This window comes from Danio rerio, chromosome 3, assembly GCF_052040795.2.
Source record: "Danio rerio strain M-AB ecotype USA chromosome 3, GRCz13ab, whole genome shotgun sequence".
Classification (NCBI taxonomy): Eukaryota; Metazoa; Chordata; class Actinopteri; order Cypriniformes; family Danionidae; genus Danio; species Danio rerio.
The window spans coordinates 63,679,240-63,695,000 of NC_141023.1; the positions used below are offsets into that span (position 1 = coordinate 63,679,240).

At 37.8% G+C, this 15,761-nt stretch overlaps 1 protein-coding gene across 2 annotated transcripts in view; it reads left to right on the forward strand.

Moving 5' to 3' along the window:
* Positions 1-96: 96 nt before the first annotated feature.
* LOC100334202 (protein NLRC3) overlaps positions 97-15,761 on the forward strand; it is a 20,613-nt gene continuing 4,948 nt past the window's right edge. Inside the window, exons 1-12 of one of the 2 annotated variants that reach the window (XM_087245248.1) lie at positions 97-185; positions 3,662-3,811; positions 3,970-4,107; positions 4,425-5,864; positions 8,590-8,769; positions 9,322-9,453; positions 11,276-11,389; positions 11,779-13,653; positions 13,812-13,985; positions 14,546-14,719; positions 14,866-15,039; positions 15,159-15,332. In XM_087245248.1, the coding sequence (XP_087101374.1) occupies positions 3,687-3,811; positions 3,970-4,107; positions 4,425-5,864; positions 8,590-8,769; positions 9,322-9,453; positions 11,276-11,389; positions 11,779-13,653; positions 13,812-13,985; positions 14,546-14,719; positions 14,866-15,039; positions 15,159-15,332 (4,700 nt within the window). In that variant the 5' untranslated portion in view covers positions 97-185; positions 3,662-3,686. The remainder of the gene's footprint in view (positions 186-3,661; positions 3,812-3,969; positions 4,108-4,424; positions 5,865-8,589; positions 8,770-9,321; positions 9,454-11,275; positions 11,390-11,778; positions 13,654-13,811; positions 13,986-14,545; positions 14,720-14,865; positions 15,040-15,158; positions 15,333-15,761) is intronic. The other variant, XM_087245249.1, reaches the window with a different exon arrangement.

Below are 15,761 nucleotides of genomic sequence, written 5' to 3' on the forward strand. Positions count from 1 at the left end.
CTTGCTACAAACTCCTAACCAACCAGCAAGTGGCGCTACTGTATCTTGAAGATGTGTGCCAACCGCCAAACAAGACAACAACAAGAAGAAGAGGTCACACCACGTTTAGTCCTGCAAGTGAAAGTGAAACCAAAGCTAACGGACCGTCAGAAAATTCAGCAAAGGAAATGTTTTTAAAAACTACAGTAAGTTTGCTACAACGCTTCAAAAATGTAAAATCAGTGTGGATGTTTATTAGTAAACAGATCTGATGTCGAACTTCATCTTATTTTACTGCTTAATCTGCGGTTATCGATGGCTTTACCTCACGGATATAAACACTTAAAATAGTTTAACAAAGTAATTACCTATTTTTTCTTATTTATTTATTTATTTATTTATTTATTTTCTTTATTTCTTTATTTATTTATTTATGCATTTATCTATTTATTTATCATTTTATATTATGTAATGTTTTTTTTTTTTTTTGTTTGTTTTGTTAAAGTTTTGAGACCCAGCATATTTGGTTAAATGAGCACATTGACTTTGATTTACTTCAATACTAAAACATTCTTACATTGTTGAGAATATTAAATAAAATGCTGATAAGTGTGGCCTTCTCTGTAACGAAACCTGTTTTCTCGGCCTGCTATTTCCGGTGTTTTTACGATCTGTAAAAAAACAGGGTTAGCACATCTTGTCTAAGCCGATAGATATTTGAAGCTGACAATATGTGCTACCCCTTGAAATCAACTACTACTCTATTGAACAATGTAGAAAAAGGCGTAGCAGCTTCAAATATATATCAGAGTAAACAACCTTATTTATTTATTTTTCATTAGTTTTATTAAATTTAAATTTATTAAATGTGTTTATTAGAGTGGTAGTTCATTCTGATAGACATTTGAAGCAGACAAGATGTGCTAACCCTGTTTTTTAAGCTGAAATATGACAGGTGAGCTACACATTCTGAGGAATGTTAGCACAGATCATCAGAACAACGGCATTTTAGACATTGTGTCCTAAAGATCCTAAACATTTTTACAGAGCTTTGTTTACACATTTAAAATGTAAGTTAATTAACTTAGCTTATTAGGTAATTTCACACTTTCGGTTACAGAAGACAATTTATTTGAGTTATAGAGCAGTTGCAAACATTTTAGCATAACCTATAGGCCTACTGCACAACAAAATGAGGAGCACTTACTTTCACTACAAAATTATAATCTCCAGTCAGTATATCCTTGAATATAGTAACTATATAATAACATTAATAATAAATATAACAACCTTTTTTAATCCCTGCTGAAAAATCCAGCTTAAACCAGCCTAGGCTGGTTGGCTGGTCAACCAGGCTGGTTTTAGAGGGGTTTTGGCCATTTCCAGGCTGGTTTCCAGCCATTTCCAGCCTGGTCTTAGCTGGTTGGGCTGGGAGATGACCAGCTAAAACCAGCTTGACCAGCCTAGCCAGGCTGGGAGCCCAGCCAAAACCAGCTTAAACCAGGCTGTCCAGCTTAAACCAGGCTGGTCAAGCTGGTTTTAGCTGGATTTAGCTGGCCATTTTCCAGCCTGACCAGCTAATGGCCAAAACCCCTCTAAAACCAGCCTGGTTGACCAGCTAAAACCAGCCAACCAGCCTAGGCTGGTTTAAGCTGGATTTTTTAGCAGGGATGTGAGTTCCTGACCATGATGAATGGTAATATCTCAAATATCAATAGAGGTAAAGTTGGTTTTGTATTCGCACATTTGTTCATTTAACAGTCTCCTGTTTACCATGCTAATTTGAATATTCAATTATAATTAGCATGCAAGTATGCCTTCAAAACAACATTTTTCACTAGTCTAGATTTCACTAGTTAGAATTAGCAAATAATATTTTTCTGAAAGTATACTATTAAGGAGAATGTCTGAATGTCTGAGTATAAAACCAACTTTACCTCTATCAAAGAGCACTTGATCTATTAGAGATTGTGTGAATTCTGTGTGTTTTTGTGCGGCTTTATACTTGACATTTATTAAACCTGGCACAGTCTTACACATTCATGTTCACATTTCCTCAGTTGTCCAAGACAACTTGCCAGTAGTGTAAATCAAAACCAACTGTAACAGAAGACTCGAGGCCTTTTCAGAAGATTCAACACCAGAGATGTTAACTATAATAGATTTTTCATTAGACCAAAACAAACTCGGTCTAAAGTCGAGCTCAGAGTTGCGCCTCGCTTACACACTGCTTAATAGCCTACACACAAGATGTAGAGCAATACGCAAATATCTTTACATATGAAAAAATTAAAATATTAAGGATAGGCCTATATATAGGATATAATAAGAATAGATATAGGATATAAATATAAAGGATTAAAATATTACAAAACATATTATTTTCTAGCCTACATAAATATTAAAAACCAATGCTTTTATGTCTTCTTCATCTCGGGAGGCTTTTTCAGTTCATTCATAACAATTTGCTTCTGTATAATGTTATTATTATTATCAGTATTATTTATTATATCCATATTTATATTTGTTTTATTTAAAACAAGCTTAGATTTGCCCACCTGTCAGGTTTTAGACCATATGGGGCACAGCATGTGTTTTAGGATATAACTCAAGTTTTTAAACACACTTCGTTATTATTGTTCATTTATTCGTTTGCTGGAAATTAGAACTGAATTTAGAAATAGTTTTGAAATAAATCTTTGCGCTTAACAAACAAAATCAATTATTTATAGACTAATTGATGTCTGTGCGTAAAGGTTTCCCTATCCACGAGAGCAAAAGTGAAAGTGAACTTACTTTACGTCCTGTAAATAGCGAATGCGCTTATGGCGCGACGCAGCTGACTCTTAAAGGGAATGGGAGATGAGACTGTAATTGGTTTATTCTCAAAACACACCTATAACTCATTAAGAAAATAAACTCAACCCTTTTAGACCATGCGCCATGGCGCAAAGCGGATTTTCCCGTCCTTAAATTAGCAAGTTTGGATTCTGACATAACCTGAAAGCGTTTGCGCCCTGCACTTTACGTTTTGTGCATGGACCGTCAAAATAGAGCCCTTTATGTTTCACTATAAAATTATAATGTTCAGCTAGTTTACCACTGAATATACTCTTGATTGAGGGTAACTCACATTATTTTTAAATAATGTGAACATGATGAATGATTTTATCTTAAAAATCACTTGGTGGGATATTAGAGATTGTGTGAATTCTGTGTGTTTGTGTTGCTTGACCTTTGACGTTTTAATACCTGGAAGAAAAAAAGGTCTTACACATTCATGTTCATGTTCCCTCAATTGTTTAAGACTGCAGCTGTGTTGAAACAAGATTTTGGTAGGCAGCATCGCTGTTTAAGTTGTAAAAAAATCAAAGAATCCAGGAGGGGCAAACATACAGCTCTTTAAGACAAAAGTTCTTATATACATTAAAATGTTTAGGAATATTAAAAAAAGACTTTATAAACCTTAAATGAGTTTAAACTGTACCATACTTAAAATCACTGTCATAAAAAGAGTGGCGAAACGTTATTTATTTATTTTTTACCTTAAATTCATCTTAACTTGTATGAAATTAGACATGCAGAGAGTCTTCTGTAGTTTAAATACTGTTTTAGCAAAACACAATTAAAAGTTGTTGTTAGTTTTAATGTGTCAGTCTATACTGTTTGTTTCCACACACAGGTCTGAGAAAATAGAGGAAGAGAAGATGAGCTCTGTTGACTCTCAGAGAGCAGCATCTCCAGTGTTCAGCTGTGTGTCCATGAAGAGCAACAGATCCATGCATCAGCCTCCTGAATTCAGTGATGGATCTACTGTGAGAGCTGAGTCTGTGTGAGTATCATGTAGTTGGAAACTTTTTAAAATTAATTTGGACTCATCATCATGGTCATCTGTGTTTCTTTAGCGCTTGACCCTTGACTGCTCTTAAACTGTGTATCTTTCATCAGCTGCAGTTGTGTTTTACCATGAGCACTTGTATGTTGTTACAGAAAGAGACTGAAAATGGCTCCTGTTGACCCTCAGAGAGCAGCATCTCCAGTGTTCAGCTGTGTGTCCATGAAGAGCAACAGATCCATGCATCAGACTCCCGAATTCAGTGATGGATCTGCTGTGAGATCTGCGTCTGTGTGAGTATCATGCAATGTGTGCTGTGGGTGGGAAAACACTTTACAGACATAAATCATTTATAAAGAAAATAATAATTACAATAAGGTTATGCAAACAATGTTCTTGTATATCTCACAGTAACTTAGAAGAAATTAAAGACAAGTAAAAAGAGGAGCATGAGGAGTAGTAGTGGAGGCCAGTAATGACTAATCAGTCATGTTTACCTTGTGGCAATTAGCTTAATCCAACTGTCCACTATTGTTTTTCATAATTGGTTGTAGTTTGAGTTTCTGTTTGAATTCTAAGTTTGTTTTTATTGTAATGTTTTGTGCTGAAGTGATCTATGGATGAAGCAAACAGAACAGCAGCTCTTGCCTCATGAAAGTGAACTGCAGATGAATGAGACGAGACCTCAGCTCTGGCCTAATGGATATGAACAACAGTTGAAGGACACAAGACCGCAGCTCTGGCCTAATGGATGTGAACAACAGTTGAAGGACACAAGACCTCAGCCCTGGCCTACTGGAAATGAACAACAGTTGAAGGACACAAGACCTCAGCTCTGGCCTAATGGATGTGAACAACAGTTGAAGGACACAAGACCTCAGCCCTGGCCTACTGGAAATGAACAACAGTTGAAGGACACAAGACCTCAGCTCTGGCCTAATGGATGTGAACAACAGTTGAAGGACACAAGACCTCAGCTCTGGCCTCATGGAAGTGAACTACAGTTGAAGGACACAAGACCTAAGCTCTGGCCTAATGAAAGTGAACTACAGTTGAAGGACACGAGACCTCAGCTCTGGCCTAATGGAAGTGAACTACAGCTGACGGACACGAGACCTCAGCTCTGGCCTAATGGATGTGAACAACAGTTGAAGGACACGAGACCTCAGCTCTGGCCTAATGGATGTGAACAACAGTTGAAGGACACGAGACCTCAGCATTGGCCTAATGGAAGTGAACTACAGCTGAAAGACACGAGACCTCAGCTCTGGCCTAATGGAAGTGAACTACAGTTGAAGGACACGAGACCTCAGCTCTGGCCTAATGGATGTGAACAACAGTTGAAGGACACGAGACCTCAGCTCTGGCCTAATGGAAGTGAACTACAATTGAAGGACACAAGGCCTCAGCATTGGCCTAATGGAAGTGAACTACAATTGAAGGACACAAGGCCTCAGCTCTGGCCTAATGGATGTGAACAACAGTTGAAGGACACAAGGCCTCAGCTCTGGCCTAATGGAAATGAACAACAGTTGAAGGACACGAGACCTCAGCTCTGGCCTAATGGAAATAAACAACAGTTGAAGGACACGAGACCTCAGCTCTGGCCTAATGGAAATGAACAACAGTTGAAGGACACGAGACCTCAGCTCTGGCCTAATGGAAGTGAACTACAGTTGAAGGACACGAGACCTCAGCTCTGGCCTAATGGAAATAAACAACAGTTGAAGGACACAAGACCTCAGCTCTGGCCTCATGATCATGGAGCTCCACTGAGGTCTTTCAGGCCTATTTCTCCAGTTCAGTTCATTGGTCCAGTGGCTCAGTGGTGGTCTTCTCAGTGGTCATTTATGCCGCAGGCTTCAGCTTGGCCAATTAACCCACCAGCTCCACCACAGTCTTCAGGGTCTCTGTCTGTGTCCAGACCATTCACCTCATCACATCCAGCAGGATTCTCCATCTCTCCACATTTATCCTCAATCACACCAGTTTCACCACAGACTCCTCATTGGTCCTCCAGACCTACACATACTCCCTGGTCTGTTGGCAAGTAAGTACTGTATGACTTTAGATCTGTAGATGGTTGTAAATGTGTGCGTTCTGAGTATTTTAGTGTGTGGGGTTGATTTTGTATGGCTTTTCACTCAGTACTCTCAATTATTTTAAGAATGTTTTCCAACAATCAATTTCAGTTATGGGGATGTTGAAAATAGATTTGTTTAATATGAGAAGAATGTTTGTTAAGTAAGGCATAAAGTACATATAGGTAAGTTTAAGGTAAAGTTTAAGGTAAGGTGAGTTATTTCAGAATAAACTTGATGTGAAGCAGAGCTCTGTTGTAAACCACTGAAGAACTTTATTCTATAAAAACAGCCACCTGGATGTACCTTATTCTGCTTTTCACACAGCTTTCTGTAACAAAACATAAAGATTTGACACAAAATACTGGGTCTTGGGCGACGCAGTGGCGCAGTAGGTATTGTTGTCGCCTCACTGCAAGAAGGTCGCTGGTTCGAGCCTTGGCTCGGTCAGTTGGCGTTTTTGTGTGGAGTTTACATGTCCTCCCTGCATTTGTGTGGGTTTCCTCCAGGTTCTCTGGTTTCCCCCACAGTCCAAAGACATGTGGTACAGGTGAATTGGGTAGACTAAATTGTCCATAGTGTATGAGTGTGAATGAGAGTGTGCGAATGTTTTCCAGAGATGGGTTGCGGCTGGAAAGGCATCCGCTGTTCAAAACTTGCTGGATAAGTTGATTGTTCATTCCGCTGTGGCGACCCCAGATTAATAAAGGGACTAAGCCGAAAGAAAATGAATGAACATTGGGTCTTGTTTACTTGCAATTGCATACGTTTTTTGTGAACTTCTCACAAAAAGTGAATAAGCTTGAGCATTTGTCAGCTAATTTCAGCTATTGGGCTGGGATCAAAATCGGTGACGTATTGCTCATCTGCCTGTCTATTGATGACGTAACAATTTCTCATTATCATTCACAGATTAAGGTTTCTTATCCTATGAGAAGACCCTGCTAATTAATTAATTATGACAGTATGTGGTTTGTCAAGCTAATGAAAGGGTTTGTTTCATGATCCATAGGGTTTTTTGCATGCCTTTCCTTGCAATGCTGTTAGAGCTACTGATATAACCAAGCTGTTTGTGTGTAGCAAGCATTTTTGTCGGGAGAGCTGTATGAGTATTGGAGAATGGCATACTTTGTCTTTTATTAGTTAAGTTTGTTACCATTCAGACACATTGCCTATATCTGTTCTGCTGTGTTCACTTATGTTTAAAATCTTCCAAATTAGCAGAAGGGCTAATGGTTGGAATTGATAGGGAAAGAGACTGAAAGTGTATATATTGCAGAAAAACTGAATATTGCAGTCAGATTTTTCCAATTTCGTGCAGCCCTAATTCCATCCTATTGGATTGTTGACTATGGGTGTGGCTAACAGCTAAAGGAAGATTGAAAAATGGATATATTAGAATAAAATAAGTAACTAAGGTCCAATCCCAGTTCTATTTTTGTACCCCTTCTTCTTCCCCTTGGCCCTTGAAACCGTGTATGAAGGGGAAGGGCTTCAAAATTTACCCTTAAAAAATGGGACAGCACTACAACACCTGCACACTTCATCATGTGTCATCACAATCTCTTACTTCATATGAGATCAGATGATCGTGACTGCTGTAGTTATTCCGCTTGTGTTATTTATTGGTATTCATCTTCAGGAAATAAATGAAGGCATATATCATGTTATCATAACAATATAATGTGGCAATAAGATCATAACTGAACTGTGCAATTACACAGTGGCCATATTCATTATGTAAACACACCAAAAACAACATTAACATTATAGCAGACACTGTAAACAGATAATTCCCGGTCACTAGACCACTTTTCTGATAGGGGATTTGAGTGTCATTGAGTGTCAGAATGTTGTGGGACTGCTATATAGGAGTTTTTATTAAGGAGTATAGATAGCGAAATTTTGCGTTTTTTTTTTTTTAGCGTATTTTTTTTTTTTTAAGCATGATGGTAAAACACGAACACAGTTATGAATATATTAAAATGTGCTTGTCTGTCATAATTCGTAATAATGACAAAAAGTACTGATTTGTGCATCTCCTGACTTCCGGCATAGATATGCTGCCATTGTAGCTGGTGTATTCTGGGAAATAATCCTGTCCCTTGGTTTCGAGTGTGGTTCTGGAAAATCTCAGTTTGAAGGGGTATCTAGTCCTTCCCCTTAGCCCTACGCCTACAATCTAAAGAGATTTAAGACACCCCTACCCCTTAAGGGGGTAAGGGGAAGGGCTAAGGGGTAGAGCTGGGATTAGGCCTAAATGTGTTACTTTTGAAAGAAGCTAATGTAAATGTGGTGTGGTAGTTTTGCATTGTTCTTTCTTTTTTTCCAATGAATTGGTTTAAAATTGTAACATATCACTGTGTTACCCAACACCGGCAGATCAACTTCACTTATTGTTGAGAATGATCAGTTTTTGATCTTGGTTTGTTTTGTTCATTTTTTTTATCATATTATTATTTAAATTACAAATGTCTGATTCTGTGGGGAATTTGGGATAAATTACAGATGATCTGCTGCATTCAAACTGTGTTTTCTTGTTAAATCTACCGGGGTTTAGTAGTTCAATGTGTTGATTCATCTCTCCCTAAAAAAAGGCTTTGTTACTTGCACTGCTCTTGATTATTTGACTTTATAAGGATGTTTTCAATGTTGCTTTAGATGAAATAGTAAAAAAAATGTTCCCACACACAGATCTGAGGAAAATAAGATGAGTTCTGCGTGTGAAATGAGTGTGTTTGAGAGAGAAGAGTTTCCTGTAGAACCTCAGAGAGCAGCATCTCCAGTGTTCAGCTTTGTGTCCATGAAGAGCAACAACTCCATGCGTCAGCCTCCTGAATTCAGTGGTGGAGCTGCTGTGAGATCTGAGTCAGGGTGAGTATCATGAAGTTGGAAACATTTTTTCTATCATTTGTACTCATCATCATGGTGATCAGTGTTTGTTTATCACTTGACCTGTAGCATCCTGGTTAAAAGATGACTAAGTCTTTCACTGATGGTTCACGATTCATTTATTGGTTGTACTCCATAGAATTCGTTCGCATTATTTCATTATGAGTCACCGTAAGAACTAGAGAGAAAATAAACAAACAACAAACACAAATAAATCCCGAAAATTAACACTGAGCCAACATCAACAATTAAACATTAATCTTAAACAAATAAAACTTTACTACATGCAATTTATACATCCAGTAAGCTCCGCAATTTTGACGTCGTAATTAAAGTCCCCAAACAACTCAATTCATTCAACAAATCAACCCGTATATAAAATACAACACAACATAAAAAATAATAAATTCTAAATCATAAACAAAGTAACACATTATTTCAAGTGTCTTTACATGACCCTTAATTGTTCTAAAACCGTGTATCTTTCTTCAGCTGCAGTTGTGTTTTACTATGAGCACTTGTATGTTGTTACAGAAAGAGACTGAAGCTGGCTGCTGTTGACCCTCAGAGAGCAGCATCTCCAGTGTTCAGCTGTGTGTCCATGAAGAGTAACAGATCCATGCGTCAGCCTCCTGAATTCAGTGATGGAGCGGCTGTCAGATCTGTGTGAGTATCATTCGCTGTGTTCTGTGGGTGGGAAAACACTGTGGTGAATCTTTTACAGATGTGACTTTCTCTCAAATGTCGACATTTAGTAAATGGCGTATTATCTATCAGAACTGGATAGGTGATGTGATTTACAGGTCAGAGGTCAGTGCTGTGTCCAGTCACTGTTTAAAGTTGTTTGAAAAGCTCCAAAAATATGTTTATCTTATAATATATATTATTATATATATATATTATATATATATATATATATATATATATATATATATATATATATATATATATATATATATATATATTATTATAACCTTTATTTTACCAGGAAAGACACATTGAGATTAAACATCTCTTTTAAAAGAGCATCCTGGCCAAGATTAGGCAGTACACAAGTCACATGAGTCCAACAGACAACAAACAAAAAACAATTTACAGTTAATATGAATCTCACTGACAAACTATTCAAAACATCTACAAACCTGTGTTTCAACTTCTAAATCTTTTATAGTCTTTTTAAAAGCATGTAGTGAAATAAAGTCTCTGAACTGCAACTGTGTTTGCAGATTTTTCCAAGCAAAAGGTGCTGCATACTTAAAAGCCTTTTTATCCCATCTCAGTCTGCACTTTAGGGACAGATAGTAAATAAATATCCTGAGACCGAAGACCATAGTTAAGACAAGGCTTTTTACAAATGTAATTCTGGAGATATGATGGGAGTAAACCCAGCATATATTTGTAAACAAGAACCTAGTATACAGCACACAATGATGAGTAAGGAATTTAAAATAAGTTATAAATCTTAGTGCACCATGGTAAACCGTATCCCATGCATTCAGACTTTGAGATGAAGCATGCATATAGATTACATCACCGTAGTCTGATGTCGACATGAATGTTGCCTCAACCAGCTTCTTTTTAGCACCAAAAGAAAGGCAATTCTTAATTCTAAAATAGAAGCCTAAAATCACTTTGAATTTTTTCACTAATTGCTGAATGTGAGTACTAAAAGAAAGTGTCTCATCAATTAAAATTCCAAGAAATTTGCTCTGGGACACTAATTCAATCTCTGCTCAATGAGTAGTAGTAACAGGACCTAGTTTTAGCATGGATTGTTTTGAATTTAAAAATAACATAAGTTTTGTTTTATTGGCGTTTAAAACAATTTTAACTCAGATAGATTTTGTTGAAGTACATTGAAAGCGATTTGTAGTTGAGAAAGGCCCAGATTAGGTGTAGATGCAGCCGTGTATATAACTGTATTTATAACTATAAAGTTGTATATATAACTGTATATATATTAGAAACTTTAAATTTATATATATATATATATATATATATATATATATATCCATTTAAAGTTTCTAATAAGCTTCAAGAGCAATTATATTATTGTCAAGTGGGTTTTTAATGTACAGCTCCATTCGCCCATATTGATCAAACACATTATACTTTAGAAATGATTAAAGATAGTTCAATGAAAAATGAAACTTCAGTTATTTAGTGCCTCAAGTTGTGTCAGAGCAGTGTGAGTTTATTCTTGTGCTGAACATAAAACATAACTGACTGTTCAGTTCACAAGCTTTTTTGACACACTAAATTATAGAAAATGACTGAGAGACTGTCTCTTCAGAGCTATTAGCGCTTTAATCTGTGCTTCTTTCATTTCATCACAAAGAAACGTGTCCTTTTAAAGAAACCGATTCATAAATCCTCTTTCTCTCTGCAACTGTATGATGTGTTAATCAGTGGTATAATTAAGAAGCAGACAAATCATCTTTAGGGAAGCAATCTGAAATATTTCTGGGGTTTTTTTCAATATTGTCAGCAGAAGCAGGAAGAGAGCAGCGTCTCCAGTGTCCAGCTGTGTGTCCATGAAGAGCAACGGATCTATGAATGAACCACCAGCATTCAGTAATAAAGCAGTGACCTTTGACCCTGTGTGAGTATGACAAAACTATTAATTTGTAATGTAATTTTAATGTAATCAAAGTAATTTGAATGTACACACTCATCAAACTTCCTAGTGGAGTGCTGGGTAAATGATGAAGTCATATACTGAAGCACTGTCACTCAGGAATGAAAACACCACTAGAAGACAGCATGACATGAGCATGATGTGAAGTCATTAGCATGTTAGCAATAACAATCTTTAAACCAGTCACAAATATATAGGTATGCATGTTTCCTAGATGCATATAAGCAGAGTACATGCACACGAGTGTGTATGTGTGAGGGATGATTTAAAACCAGATAGTTTAGAGATGTTTACATATGTTTTAATTTGTTGTTTTATATTCATGTGTGTTTGTTTCTGTGTTGTGTGTTCAGTAGTGAGAGACCCCCTTCATTTCAGTCCTGCAAATCCTCCAGACAGAGTCACTTCAGTCTTCATGATGATCTGCAGAGAGTGAAAGAGCAGCACAAATCCATCATGAAGATCAAGTACGAGAGCTTATTTGAGGGAGTGAAACTCCAGCAGAATCAAACCCTCCTGAACAGCATTTACACACAGCTGTACATCATAGAGGGAGAGAGTGAAGGAGTGAATGAAGAACATGAGGTGCTGCAAATGGAGAAGAGATACAAGACTCTCCAAGACACTCCAATCAACTGCAATGACATCTTTAACCCTTCAGCTGAAGCAGGAGATGAGGAGAAGAGCAGAGAGGAGAAAGAGCAGATCAAGACTGTTCTCACTAAAGGCATCGCTGGAATTGGAAAAACCGTCTCTGTGCAGAAGTTCATTCTGGACTGGGCCGAGGGAAAAGCCAATCAGGATGTAGATTTCATCTTTGTGCTTCCATTTCGAGAGCTGAACTTGATTAAAGATCATCAGTACAGTCTTCACACACTTCTGCTGGACTTTCATCCTGAACTTCAGCATCTGGACTCACAGATTTATGAGGAGTGTAAAGTCGTGTTCATCTTTGATGGTCTGGATGAAAGCAGAATCACACTGATGTTTTCAGACTGTCAGAAAGTTTCTGATGTGACTGAAGCTTCATCAGTGAGTGTGTTGATGTCAAACCTCATGAAAGGAGATCTGCTTCCCTCCGCTCTCATCTGGATCACCAGCAGACCAGCAGCAGCCAATCAGATCCCCTCAAAACACATCAGCCTCGTGACGGAGATTCAGGGCTTCAATGACCCTCAGAAGGAGGAATATTTCAGGAAGAGAATCAGAGATGAAGATCAAGCCAGCAGAATCATTTCCCACATCAGAAGAGCAAGAAGCCTCCACATCATGTGCCACATACCCGTCTTCTGCTGGATCTCAGCCACTGTGCTTCAAACCATCCTGAAAGAAGATCTGAGGTCAGAAATCCCTCAAACTCTGACTGAGATGTACATCCACTTCCTCCTCATTCAGACATACATGAGGAAGCAGAAGTATGAAGAGAGAGATCCAGAGAAACTCCTGCGGTCCAACAGAGACGTGATTGTGAAACTTGCTGAACTGGCTTTCAATCAGCTGATGAAGGGCAATGTGATGTTCTACGAGGAGGACCTGATTGAGAGCGGGATAGACGTCGCTGACGCCTCAGTGTATTCTGGGATCTGCACTGAGATCTTCAGAGAGGAATCTGTGATTTATCAGAGGAAGGTTTACAGCTTTGTTCATCTGAGCTTTCAGGAGTGTTTTGCAGCACTGTATGTGTTTTACTGCTATTTACACAAGAACACTGAGGTGATGAAGATGTTCCTGACAGCATACTACAGAACTCAGAGTGAGAAAGTTTCTCTGGATGTGCTTCTGAAAGGAGCGATGAATAAAGCCTTGGAGAGTAAAACTGGACACCTGGATCTGTTCCTGCGGTTTCTTCATGGCGTCTCACTGGAGTCCAATCAGAGACTCTTACAGGATCTGCTGAAACACACAGAGAACGACCCAGAGAGCATCAAGAAAATAACCCAAAACCTCAGACGAGGACAAAAAGACAACATCAGTCCTGAAAGATGGATGAATCTCTCACACTGCTTGATTGAGATGAAGGATAATTCTCTTGTTGAAGAGATGCAGACATTTTTAAACTCTAAATCAAATGACAAAAAGCTGACTCTTGCTCAGTGCTCAACTCTGGCAAACATAATCCTGATGTTAAACGAAGTGCTGGATGAGTTTGACCTTAATAGGTACAAGTTTACATGTAAAGAGGGCAGAAGGAGGCTGGTACCTGCTGTGAGGAACTGTAGAAAAGCTCTGTGAGTGTGAGAACACATAATTTGTCAGGAGTTTTGATAAATAATGAATATGATGCTGATTTGTATATATATATATATATATATATATATATATATATATATATATATATATATATATATATATATATATATATATATATATTGCTCTGTGTTTTCAGACTGTCAGGCTGTAATCTCACTGATCAGTGCTGTGAAGTTGTGTCTTCAGCTCTACAATCATCAAACTCCCCCCTGAGAGAGCTGGACCTGAGTAACAATGACCTGCAGGATTCAGGAGTGAAGCTGATCTGTGCTGGACTTAAGAGCCCAAACTGTCAACTCAACACACTGAGGTTTGACCATCTCTACTATAAAATGTAGTCACTAGCATGGCCTTTTGTGGTAAAATGTGATCTGGAAAGTTGTGCTGGATGCCTTCATTTAATACCCTAATTAGATAAAGAAACCATGATCCTCTCTTCAATATATTGCTTAGTTAAAGTTTGGTTTAGGACCATCTTTTGAAATGTCTTACCACAAGGAGTCTTGATGGGTTCTGCAAATGAAGCCAATGTCCACTTCAGAAAGAAAAATAAAATAACACTCCCAGGCTTCTTCCAGCTTTCAGTTGTAATAGTTGGTTAGACGTGTCATCTGGACCATTTCTTCCTTTATATCAGCAGAAAACTGACCCACTTCAGTAGGTCATCCTTGACCTCTTTGAGTTCTCTGTTAAAGACATCTCTGATGCTTCTTACATTTTTTCTCATTCCCTTGAGCTGTTTCAGCAATCATACGAATATTAGCATATGTAGGTGATGATTTGTATAAAAATTAATGTCATTTAAATCCACAAAGTACACCAGCACCCTACAGTAGCATGGCATTTAACCAGAGTCCTCTGTTTTTTCAGATTGACAGGCTGTAGTCTTACTGATAAGTGCCATACATTCATGGCTTCAGTTCTGCAATCATCAAACTCCCCCCTGAGAGAGCTTGACCTGAGTCACAATAAACTGCAGGATTCAGGAGTGAAGCTGATCTGTGCTGGACTGAAGAGCCCAAACTGTCAACTCAACACACTGAGGTTTATTTATTGATTTATATTTATAAAAGTCCTCTTTTACCATAAAAAGTATAGCTAGAATGATCTGCTGTGAAAAAAAGTGTTTTAATCTGGTAAGGACAACAGCACCTACAAATGTCTTTTAACCAGAGTCCTTGTGTTTTCAGATTCTCATACTGTAATCTCACTGATCAGTGCTGTGAAGTTGTGTCTTCAGCTCTACAATCATCAACCTCCAGCCTGAGAGAGCTGGACCTGAGTCACAATGAGCTGCAGGATTCAGGAGTGAAGCTGATCTGTGCTGGACTGAAGAGCCCAAACTGTCAACTCAACACACTGAGGTTTGACCACCTTTACTGTAACATTTAGTCACTAGCATGGCCTTTTGTGGTAAAATGTAATCTGGTAAGTTCACCAGCACCCTAGCATGTCTTTTAACCAGAGTCTTCTGTGTTTTCAGATTGTCACGCTGTAATCTCACTGATCAGCACTGTGAAGCTGTGTCTTCAGCTCTACAATCATCAAACTCCCCCCTGAGAGAGCTGGACCTGAGTAACAGTGACCTGCAGGATTCAGGAGTGAAGCTGATCTGTGCTGGACTGAAGAGCCCAAACTGTCAACTCAACACACTGAGGTTTGTGCTTCACTAATTCTGCATATTAAATATGAATTTAATTTGACGATAGAAATAATTTCATAACTATGAATATCAGATACATTAAGTCGTTTATAAACAAGTTTCAGTATATCCAAATATCTTTTAGAATCTATTAAATGGCAGCAATATTAACCAAATAGATTATCATTTCACATAGTTTTTGTGCAGTTCAGCTGCTTTAATATGATTTGCAAGAAAAAATAATGACTTAATAATAATAATAATAATAATATTACTTATTTGAAATGTTATTTAATTATATATTTGCTCTTTTTAAAACAAACCTGCACTTTTCTCACAAATCGTTTGTTAAATTTTCGCCCTAAATCTGTGAATTTGACACTTTGAGTATTGAGGGAAAGGTACGTTTATTTCTATAGCACATTTCATACACAATGCTAATTC